Source organism: Bos indicus x Bos taurus, chromosome 16, assembly GCF_003369695.1.
Source record: "Bos indicus x Bos taurus breed Angus x Brahman F1 hybrid chromosome 16, Bos_hybrid_MaternalHap_v2.0, whole genome shotgun sequence".
Classification (NCBI taxonomy): Eukaryota; Metazoa; Chordata; class Mammalia; order Artiodactyla; family Bovidae; genus Bos; species Bos indicus x Bos taurus.
The window spans coordinates 31,605,737-31,618,423 of NC_040091.1; the positions used below are offsets into that span (position 1 = coordinate 31,605,737).

At 37.1% G+C, this 12,687-nt stretch overlaps 1 protein-coding gene across 4 annotated transcripts in view; it reads right to left on the reverse strand.

The window, feature by feature from the left end:
• EFCAB2 (EF-hand calcium binding domain 2) overlaps positions 1–12,687 on the reverse strand; it is a 111,600-nt gene that overhangs the window by 65,598 nt on the left and 33,315 nt on the right. For all 4 annotated transcript variants that reach the window (XM_027564674.1, XM_027564675.1, XM_027564673.1 and 1 more), the window contains one exon: positions 2,843–2,927. In XM_027564674.1, coding sequence (XP_027420475.1) covers positions 2,843–2,927 — 85 coding nt within the window. The remainder of the gene's footprint in view (positions 1–2,842; positions 2,928–12,687) is intronic.

Genomic DNA, 12,687 nt, shown 5'->3' on the forward strand with positions numbered 1-12,687 from the left:
CTCAGAGCCACGAGGAAAGCAGCAGGAGCTCATTTAATAATGTTTTACACATGATGAAAAAAGACAAAACCCACTGGCTGCCTGGCAGTCACAATACCACACCTCCACTCCACCTAAAGTAATAAAATTTCAAATTAAAGTTTTCAATTCATGCAAAGAGCACATGAGCGGGCAGAAACAGTCAAAAAGCCCAGTAAGTATCTCAAGGAACAACTCTCTCTTCTAAACCAAGCTATTTCGACTGTCTCTGAAACTCTTACTCCATTCAGACACCTCTTTACTCAATCTACCCAGAATACTGCCTTCAATTCTTTTTTTTTTTAATGTTTAAAGTCTTTATTGAATTTGTTACAATATTGCTTCTGTTTTTATATTTTGTTTTCTATCAGATAGTAAAGCATACTATATAAACTGAGAGCAATTAATATAGGAATGTCCTAGTATGGCTTCCTTGGTGGTTCAGACGGTAAAGAATCTGCCTGCAATGCAGGAGACCAGGGTTCGATCTCTAGGTTAGAAGATCCCCTGGAGAAGGGAATGGCAACCCACTCCAGAATTCCATGGACGGAGGAGCCTGGTGGGCTACAATCCATGGGGTCGCAGAGCTGGACACGACTAACACTTTCACTACTTGTCCTAGTGTATGACCGTGAGGTAAGGCAACAGGTCAGAATACGTAGCCCAAAGCAGACCCAATTACAGAAAATGTAGCATATTATAAAATGATTCTAATAATTCCAGAGATAAATAAATGGAATGGTTTAGTAATTTGGAAAACGTGAGTCTATTTATGCCTTCACTTTTAACCATAAGCCAAAATAAATTCTAGCAAGATTAACTGTTTTTACAAATAGAAGAGCCTGCTAAAGCTAAGAAAAGCAGGACCAGACTTTATTTTAGCACTACATCCCCTGAGCTTCTTCCAGGGCTGAGGCACAGCTGCCCCAAACAGAAGAAACTGATCTGAGTTTCGACTGTGTCGTTATCCTGTTATTCCATCTTTGGCAAGTTGCTTTGCTTCCTGGCTGATTTATAAAAAGCAGAAAGTAATGATACCGGCAGCATGAGAATGCTCACTGTAAACTTTAAAGTGCTATACAAATTAGCAGAAGGAATAAAGACTAGAAACTCCATTCATCTATGTTGCTACCCCTTGGATATTTCAATGCTAAAAACTATGCCAATTTTCCTGGTAACTTTCTTTCTTTTATAAAGTAGACAATTTAAGTAAGAACATACACTTTCCCGCTGGGTCTCGTACAATTATTTTAATTCTGAGTGGGAAGAAAGACGCATCCCATAAGCATGTTTGGGTGTGTGCGTGTGCGCTCAGTTGTGTCCAACGCTTTGTGACCCCATGGACTGTAGCCTGCCAGGCTCCTCTGTCCATGGGATTTCCCAGGCAAGAATACTGGGGTGTGTTGCCATTTCCTTTTCCAGGGGATCTTCCCAACCCAGGGACAGAACCCAATGGTTCTTTACTAGCTGAGCCACCGGGGAAGCCCATGAGCATGTTTGCATGCATGCTCTGTCATTTTAGTTGTATCTGATTCTCTGTGACCCCATGGACTGCGGCCCACCAGGCTCCTCTGTCCAAGGGATTCTCCAGGCAAGAATACTGGAGTGGGTTGTCAGGCCCTCCTCATAAGCATGTTTATGTCCCCTGAATTGGCTCTTTTACCAAAAAACGGCGGGCATCACTGCTCTAAGGGAATTGGGAGATTTTCTCTTTACTGCTACTTTTTGGAAGCCTCCCCTCAAAGCAGAAGACTATCCTGTGAAGTTTGTGAAGGGGGGTGTGGAGGGGAGGAGGGTGGAGGCAGGTGTCTTGGAACCAATACCTTGTGGATACTGAGGGATGACTGTAGTTACAATCAGTCATACTCATATTGTTCATTCAGTCTAGCTCAAATTTAAAGCATTTAGTCCTCTGACCAGTCTGGAAGTGATGGGACTGGTTTATAAGCATCAAATGATTCTTGCCAAAACCATTTAAAAATCATTTCCCACTGTTTTGTTGGCCTCCATACTGAGTTCTAACTCTTGAGATTGTGATCCTATCAAATATTTCTCAATCAGTTTGGCCTCCTGGAAGGATGATTTCATTACCTTTCTTTGTTGTACATGCGTGGCACAGATTGTACAACATGCATAATCTCCTCTATCTTTCGCCTCTTTTTTTCAAACTATTCTTTGTCTCTTGTCCTCTATTCTAAATCTACCAGCATTCATGTTTTTTTCTCATCTTTTTATGTTCTTTTGTTTTGGTTCTTTTTGTTATTTTACTTGAGGTGTGTATCATGTTTGGGAATTATTAATCCTTCTCTGTAATATCCTATTTATGCTTGATAATACATATCCATGGCTTTTGGTTTGGTTTTGTTTTTTTGCCACACTGCGCTGCTTGTGGGACTTCAATTCCCCGTCCAGGAAATGAACCCAGACCATGGCAGTGAAAGTTCAGAATTCTAACCACTAGGCCACCAGTGAATGACCCGTATCTATGTATTCTAAAAGCAAATTCTGTTCATTCACTCAACAAATATTTACTGAGTGCCAACTGTGTGTCCAGCACTAAAGCTATAGTATACAAGTTTGTCTCATTCACAGAATTTAGTCTATAGATTAGAATAGGCAATGTGGATATATAGTCTTTCCACTAGATTATGAAGAATAAGAAACAGTACTAATACAAAACAGCAGCTAGAAAAGACCTTTTGCCGAGCACAGAAACATAAATACTTTAACATAAAAATTCAAAGAATGTAGAAAGAGAAATGAACCATCTTCTACTTCACGAGTTGTATCAGCAATTTAGAATTAGAAGGAAACATCTCCAAACCTCACATCCACTGTATTATTTGACTCATGGTCAAACACTTCAAAAGCTTCTTTGATTTTTTTGTGAAATTCTGCTACAGCTACCTCTGCAAAAGAAAAAGTAAATAAAAATTATTTTACTGTAATTTTAAATTCAAAACAAAAAAATTCAACAACTAGAAATTATTAATAAGGAAGAACATGCAGCACACTTCCCTAGTATTCTTTTTTGGCAGGGAGGGGAGTTACGTAGGAGAACGTCTTTATTCTTAGGAGAGGCATGCTGAAGTCTTTAAGAGTGAAATGTTACAATATCTGCAATTTACTTCCCCTCTCCCCTTCCCAATATGCTTTTTGTTTGTTTGTTTGTTTAATTCTTAGTTTTATTTTTATATTTATTTATTTAATTACTTTATTTATTTGGCTGTGTTTGGGCTTAGTTGTGGCATATGAACTACCATTCATTCTACTATTTCACTCAGATGCTCTAATTTTCCAGGTTGCAACATAACCTTCAACCGTGAAAACTATCAAAGGGATGTAACAATTTATTGATATTTATTAATTTATTATAATAACATGGTGGCAAACTTCTAGTTTGATAAGAAAATAAATCTTATCTCATTATTTAAATGCACAGTTCCTTGCTTACAAGTAAATCTGAATAGTGATCCTTAATGCTTGTTTATCACCTCTGTTTTCTATGTTTTGAATTGTCTGTTCAGGTTCTCTGCTCATCCGTACTGGGATCTTCCATTTTTTTTCTTAACAATTTGTATGAGCTCGTTAAATAATAAAGACTTACTGAAATTCTTACTTAATTCTTACTGAAAGAATTACTGAAAATAATTTTAAGAAGTATTGAAAACAATTTTCCAGGTCAGTTGTTTGCATTTGCTTCCCTAATATGAAAACAGTTCCACCTCCCTTACGATCATCAAAATCACACATGATTACTGAAGACAAAAAAAGAGAAGTTGAGATCAAGTAAACATTACTTCAAATCCTAACATGCAGAGTTAACTACTCTTAATGTTGCCCTCTAATCTAATGTTTCACTCAACAGTAAATTGTGAGCATCTTTTCATTCTCAAAAAAATATTTATTACATTATTGTTTTTAGTGGCTGATAATCCATTATAGAACTTTATCATAGTTTATTAAACCAGCTCCCTAACTGTAGACATTTAGGTAGTTTCTAAATGTTTTTGTTGTTAAATATATTAATTTTTGAGTGAACCATTCTGCCCAATTCATCTTTGTGCATTTGTCTTATTATCTCACTGAAATACGCTAAGTTGAATGCAGTTGAATTTGTGTTATTTAGTGGGAACATTCTTACTAGTTCTAATAGTAACTTGGGAAAAATCTCACTGGTTATAATACTGTCATTACACAAAGCTGATATTTGCTTTTTAAATTTAAGATTACCTTTTAAAAGTATGTTATTTTTAATTTTTATTTTAGTGACACCTGTTGAGATTTCTTATCCTTTAAAGTTTAGAAACATAGCCTTTGAAAGAACCACCAAAGGAGGGAGAAAATTATCCTTTTTCTACAGGTTTGGTAAACTCAATTCTATTTTCTTCTACAATTTAAAAATATACTTTTTAATCCATCTGAAAGTTATTTTGGCACGATTCAAAGTGAAAGATTAACTTCTAATCTGATTTTAATAATTTTTAATTTACTAAGCACTTGAATTCTTTCCTCCTACTTTACAATGTGTTATAGTCCTTTATGTGATGGAGACTACTTCCATTGTCTATTCTACTGATTCCATTCTGAACTGTATTTCTACTGTTATGGCATTACCATCCCATTTCACTTATTAATATTATCACTGTTCCTGGTCTTCTTCTTAGGAATATTCATTAATATACTCACCAGTGTAAGTCTTCCAAATGAAATTTAGAAATTCAAATAAAATTTAGAAATTCCAAATAAAACACCATTGGGATTGCTATTGCAATGAAGCTATACACTGAGAAAGACTGAACATTTTAAAATAGTTTTCACATCTAAGAGATCTGTATTAGCTATATAGCCCTTTTTATATCTCTAAATTGAAGGTTATACATTATGGCTTTCCTCATATAAGCCACACACAAATTCTCCAAGATTGTGCCTCAGTACTTTATGGATTTTGTGGATATTGTGAAGGAATCTTTTTGGAGACCTTGAAATTTCTAGAAGTAGAGGTAAATATTAATTTTTTAAAAATTTGCTATTGATCTTATACCCATCTATTTCCCAAAACTTTTTATAATCCCTCTTCAGTTGGTTACTTTGTATTTTCTGATAATTCATTTGGTCTCTTCTTTCCAAAATGCATACTTTCTTATTTCTCCTTCATGATTTAGGACACTGGCTAGAACTACCAAAACAAATTGAATTCATAAAATGATAATGATAATCTTTGCTCTTTAAAAACATTATTTGATAGATTAAAATACTAGTCCTTTACCAGTAAATACAATGCTGATTTGTGTTCTGAAATAGGTATTACTAACAAGTTTAAAGCAGTATTCTTCCATTCCTATGCCCAATTTTATATTAACAACAATTACTAACTTTTAACAACCTCTAGTTAATATTGATGCAAAGAACTCACTCATTGGAAAAGACCCTGATGCTGGGAAAGATTGAAGGCAGGAAGAGAAAGGGATGACAGAGGATGAGATGGTTGCATGGCTTCACTGACTCGTTGGACATGGGTTTGAGCAAGCTCCGGGAGTTGGTGATGGACAGGGAAGCCTGGCATGCTGCAGTCCATGGGGTTGCAAATGGTCACACACAACTGAGCAACTGAACTGAACTGAACTGAAGTTTTCTAAAATGGGTTCTGCTTCATACTCATTCCTCAACGTGTTTCTCAGTAAAAGGCTTCAATGATCAAAAATGCCTGAGAAAGGCATTTAAAGGGTGTGTTTTTGACAAAAACAGACTCACAATATTATGTTCTCCTCTTGGGGATTAATCATGCATATTAGCATATTAAAGTCTTTGAGATGTTCTAAAGAAATTAATGCAGCATTTTCCAAATTTACTTGATCATGAAATCTCCTTTTTCCAATCGTCATCTGTCAGGAATAAATAATGCTTTAATCGACATTTGGAACTTCCATAACTCAGGAATCCTCACCCACTGGACACAGGTATGATGTGAAAGGATTACAAGAGCATCCAAAAACACTGATCCTCTCATCTCTCAGTGTGGCCAGATCAAAGTTAGATCTGGCAAAGTCAGGCAGCTGAAAGAATCTATTCCAGCGATTCCTGGCAGGAGGCTCAAAGCAGAACAGGCTCTGATGGCAAGCCCCTTGGTCTACACAGGTAGCAAGCACGACAAATATCAAGCACCCAGGGCTCCATGCTTGCCATGAAAGTGATCTACCTCATACCCTCCTATTTCAGAAAACAGAAATCAAATGCAGCACTGCTCACCATGGACAAATGGACAAAGAACCCATGGAGCCAGTGGAGTAGTTCATGCTCCACACGCCCAAGGAACACAGTGTTGGGACTGAGGGGGCTTGTGGCTCTAAGAAACAGCCCATAATCTTTATCTTCATATACACTAGCTAATTCTACCCTTCCACAGATGATACGAACTTTCAGTAGCAGCCAAGCTTGCTGCCTGGCTCTAACAACACATAACATGTTATACAAATTAAATCTATACCACAGTTTTTAAGTAATGATATGAGAAAGTTCAACTAGATTAAATAACCATTTGCAGGGACTTCCCTGGTGGTCAGCTGTTAAGACTCTGAGCTCCCAATGCAGGGGCCCGAGTGTCATTCCTGGTGTAGGGAACTAGACTCCACATACTGCAACTAAGACCAGGAGTAGTCAAATAAATAAATAAAAATAAATATTTTTTAAAAAAGCATTTGTATTACATCACAAAATTTTCAATTATACTTTTCAATTAAAGGGTGTGTTTGACAAAAACAGACTCACAGATACAGAGAGCAAACTACTAACTAGTGGTTATCAGTGGGGAAAGGAGTGAGGGGTGAAATAGGAGAATGAGATTGAGAGACACAAACTACTATATATAAAATAAATAAGCACCAGTCAGAATGGCCACCATCAAAAAATCTACAAACAATAAATGCTGGAGAGGTTGCGGAGAAAAGGGAACCCTTTTACATTTTTGGCGGGAATGTAAATTGGTACCGCCACTGTGGAAAACAATACAGAGGCTTCCTAGAAAACTAAAAATAGAGGTACCACATGACCCAGCAATCTCACCCCTGGGCATATACCCAGAGAAAATCACAATCTGAACAGATACGTGCACCCCAACGTTCACAGCAGAACCATTTACAATAGCCAAGGCATGGAAACAATCCAAGTGCCCATCAACAGACAATTGGTTTAAGGAGATGTGATATATATATATACAATGGAATATTGCTCAGCCATAATAACAAAAAAAAAAGAAATAATGCCATTTGCCACATGGATGGACCTAGAGATTGTCATATGGAGTGAAGTAAGTCAGACAGAGAAAGACAAATACCATATGATATCACTTACATGTGGAATCTAAAAAAAGGGTACAGGGCTTCCCTGGGGGTCTAGTGGTTAAGAATACACCTGCCAATTCAGGGAACATGGGTTCAATCCCTAATCCGGGAAGATCTCACAGGCTGTGGAGCAACTAAACCCATGTGTCACAACTACTGAACCCATGTGCTGCAACTACTGAAGCCCACAGGCCTAGAGCCCGTGGTCCACAACGAGAGGGGCCAGCACAGGGAGAAGCCGGCACACCTCAACAAGGAGCAGCCCACGCTCGCCACACCTGGAGAGCCTGAGCCCACGTGCAGCCATGAAGACCTCCCTCCTCCTCCTCCTAAGCTGCTTCAGTCGTGTCCGACTCTGTGCGACCCCATAGATGGAAGCCCACCGGGCTCCTCTGTCCTTGGGATTCTCCAGGCAAGAACACTGGAGTGGGTTGCCATTTCCTTCTCCAATGCATGAAAGTGAAAAGTGAAAGGGAAGTCGCTCAGTCGTGTCTGACTCTTTGTGACCCCATGGACTGCAGCCCACCAGGCTCCTCCGTCCATGGGATTTTCCAGGCAAGAGTACTGGAGTGGGTGGCCATTGCCTTCTCCGAATGAAGACCTAGCACAGCCAAATAAATAAATAATTAAAAAAAATAAAAATAAAAATGTTAAAAGGGTACAAATGAACTTATCTACAAAACAGAAAGTGTTACAGATGTAGAAAACAAATTTAGGCTTCCCTGTGGTTCAGTGGTAAAGACTCCGCCTGCCAATGCAGGAGACATGGGTTCGATCCCTGGTCTGGGAAGATCCCACATGCCACAGAGTAACTGTGCTCTAGACTGTGCACCACAAGCCTGTGCTCTAGAGCCTGGGAACCACAACTACTGAGCCAACATGTACAACTACCAAAGCCCAAGAGCCCCAGAGCCTTTTCTCTAGAAGAGAAGCCACCGCTGTGATAAGCCTGAGCACTGCAACAAAGAGTAGTCCCTGCTGGCCACAACTAGAGAAAAATCTGAGCAGCAGCAACGACCCAGCACAGCCAAAAATATATAAATAAAAAATTTTAAAAAGAAAAACTATGGTCACCATAGGATAAGAGGGGGAAAGACAAGTTGGGAAATTGGGATTGACATCTACACAGTACTCTATGTAAAACAGATAACTAAGTGTATACCACAGGAAACTCTACTCAATACTGTACAGTGGCCTATATGGGAAATGATCTAAAAGAGTGGGTATATGTAGATGGATAACTGATTCACTTTGCTGTACAGAAGAAACTAATTTACAGTACTGTAAATCAACTATACACCAATAAAAATTATAAACAAATAAATAGGATATATTATACAGCACAGGGAAATATGTCCCTATTTTATAATAACATTAAATAGAATATAATCTATAAATACTGAATCACTATGTTGTACACCTGAAATGAATATAACATTGTAAATCAACTACAGTTCAATTTAAAAAGGATGAGTTTTTGAAATTATAATTTCAATTGTTTTAAATTTTTTAATGGCTGAGAAAAATGCTTTCACATTTTTACATAAACAAAGTTTCTCACTGGTAATAAACTATCAAAAATTGAGGATCTTATACTTTAAAATTTGATCAGGAATTGAAAAAAGTCATCCCTCGGAATCCATGGGGAGAGTGGTTCCAGGACCTGCAGATACCAAAATCTGAGGACACTCAAGTCCTTTTTAATATAAAATACCATAATATTTGCATATAACCTACATGTATACAGGCTAAATCATCTTTAGATTACTTATAATATCTAATACAATGTAAATGCTACATAAATAGCTGCTGGCATGGCAAACTGAAGTTTGAATCTGAAACTGAAAGCTTAGTATTGTAAACAACTCTCTACCCACCACCTGTATCAAACTATTATTAATGTTTTGCCATTTTTTCTTCTTTCCTAAATCCCTGTCTCTGATTACAGACATTACAATTATTCATCCCTAAATACTTCAACATGCATCTCCTAAAAATAAGGACATTCTTCTACATAATCCCAATATAATTATGATATCGTTAAAATTCATAAAAATTCACTAAGAATATCTAATATCTATTCAATATGCAAATTTCCAAATTGTACCATAATGTCTTTTTTACAGTTATTTTTTCAACCTACACTCTAATTTAAGTTTATGTCATACATTTGGTTTTAAAATTTTTTGGTCTCTTTTAAACTAAAACAGTCTTTCATTCTCTCCTGGTCTCCTGTCCCCCAATGAAATTAGCTTGTGGAAGAGACCAGGCTATGCAATGTCTTATAAAATGGCCTATCTTCTGGACTTGTCTGATAGGGTTCTTATTTCACCCTGAAACTACTACTCCATTAAGTTTCATTCCTTCAGACATGAAGGAATGTCTGCTACTCCTTCTCACTACTGTGCTCTACTGATTCTCTGATCACTTTCCTCCAAATTTATCAAGCCAACCAATTTAATTTCCAACAACCCATCCTCACAGTTCTATTTGATCATCAACACCTTTTGATTCTAATTATTAAATACTTTCAAAATCAGTCTCCCTCTTCCATTTCCACTGCCACTGTTTAAGTCTAGACCTTCATTGCTTCTGGCCTGGATTAATGCAATCATTTCCTGTCTTTTTGCCTTTAGTCTCCTTTCCCTCCATTTCCATTCCATCCTTCAAACCATAGTCCACATTTTGCTAGGATTATCTGTCTAAAACAAAAATTTGTTCATATGACTTCCTGGTTTAAAATCTTTCGATGATTCCCAAGTTTTTTCAAAAAAATAAAAAGCATTCAAGCTCCTAAATCACGTCTACAAACTAGCCCTTCCTTACCTCAAAAATGTCATTTCTCAATACTTTTCCATACAGATTCTCCACCTTGGAAATATTTGTAGTTTTTCAATTATTATGCTTTTTCATTGTCATTATGATTGATAGTCCCCTGTATGAAACAGTCCTCTCCTTTTTCTGGATAATTTCTACTTATCATTCAAGACAGTTTAAGAGTAACACACTTTTCTTTCATCTTCTTTTTGAATTAGGTACCTTCCTGTGTAATCATGTAGCACCCATGGATATCTTTATTATAATACTATATAAAACTGTATTGTATTCAGTGGTTAACTAGTCTCCCCTTCCACATTTGTAAACACCTTGAGAACAAATTTGACACTGCCTGGAACATACTAAATTCTCAATAAATGCTTACTAAATAGTTAATAATTATATATGAGACAATCCATGTCCCATTTGGATATGACAACTCACAATTTCCCTTTTTGATGTTTTGTTGGGTACTGTTAACAGAATTATATTTATTTCCTTCATATAGCAAAACTGGGGAATGCTTAACTGTTTTTCTATGTCACAGAACAATTTGTATAGCAAGAGAACTATCTTTTGGGTAAGAAACTGGCAAGGAAAGAATTAAGTTACTATTAAAAAATGACAGTAAAACGTAGTGGTTAACAAATTCAGCAATATATTAAAAGGATTAAACATCAAGACCAAATGGAATTTATTCCAGAGACACAAGACTGTCAATTAGAGTTACACACTACATTCATAGAATGAAGGCAGAAAAGACACATGATTAGGATAACTGATATAGAAAAAGCATTTGACAAAATTCAACATCCTTTCATGATAATAATATTCAGAAAACTAGGAACAGAAGGAACTTCTTCAACATGATAAGGGCCTATATGAAAAAGCCACAGCTAATATCATTTTCAGTGCTGAAAGACAAAGCTTTTCCTGTAAGATCAGGAATAAGATAAAAAGGCCTCCTTTACCACTTTCCAATATAGTATTGGATGTTCTAGTCAGTTAATCTGGGCAAGAAAGAGAAATAAAAGGCATCCAAGTTGAAAAGAAAGAAGTACACTCATTTCTGTTCATAGATGACAATCTTATTATGTAGAAAACCCTCAGTCTAAGAAAAAAAAGAAACCCGACAGAGCAAATAAATACATTCAGCAAAGTTGCAGGATATAAAATCAACACACAAAAATCAGTCACATTTCAACATAATAAAAACAAACAATCTGAAAAGGAATTTTTTAAATTCCATTTGTAATATCACAAAAATATCAACCAAAGATACATAAGTTGGATGTCATCAAAATTAAAATTTTTGTGAAATCAAAGGACACTACTAAGAGAGTGAAAAAACAACCCACAGAATGGGAGAAAAATTTGCAAAGCATATATCTGATAGGGATTAATATTCAGAATATATAAAGAACTCCTACAACTAAACAACAACAGAAAAACCAACCCAATTTGAAAAGATGAAAAAATTTGAATAGACAAGTCTCAAAAGAAGTTATACAAATGGCTAATTAGTACCTGAAAAGATGTTCAACATCACTAGTCACTCAGTTCAGTTCAGTTCAGTCGCTCAGTACTGTCCGACTCTTTGCGACCCCATGAACTGCAGCATGCCAGGCCTCCCTATCCATCACCAACTCCCTGAGTTCACTCAGACTCACGTCCATCAAGTCAGTGTTGCCATCCAGCCATCTCATCCTCTGTCATCCCCTTCTCCTCCTGCTCCCAATCCCTCCCAGCATCAGAGTCTTTTCCAATGAGTCAACTCTTCACATGAGGTGGCCAAAGTACTGGAGTTTCAGCTTTAGCATCATTCCTTCCAAAGAAATCCCAGGGCTGATCTCCTTCAGAATGGACTGGTGGATCTCCTTGCAGTCCAAGGGACTCTCAAGAGTCTCCTCCAACACCACACTTCAAAAGCATTAATTTTTCAGCGTTCAGCTTTCTTCACAGTCCAACTCTCACATCCATACATGACCACTGCAAAAACCATAGCCTTGACTAGATGGACCTTTGTTGGCAAAGTAATGTCTCTGCTTTTGAATATGCTATCTAGGTTGGTCATAACTTTTCTTCCAAGGAGTAAGTGTCTTTTAATTTCATGGCTGCAGTCACCATCTGCAGTGATTCTGGAACCCAAAAAAATAAAGTCTGACACTGTTTCCACTGTTTCCCCATCTATTTGCCATGAAGTGATGGGACCGGATGCCATGATCTTCGTTTTCTGAATGTTGAGCTTTAAGCCAACTTTTTCACTCTCCACTTTCACCTTTGTCAAGAGGCTTTTGAGTTCCTCTTCACTTTCTGCCATAAGGGTGGTGTCATCTGCATATCTGAGGTGATTGATATTTCTCCTGGCAATCTTGATTCCAGCTTGTGCTTCTTCCAGACCAGCATTTCTCATGATGTACTCTGCATATAAGTTAAATAAGCAGGGTGACAATATACAGCCTTGAAGTACTCCTTTTCCTATTTGGAACCAGTCTGTTGTTTCATGTCCAGT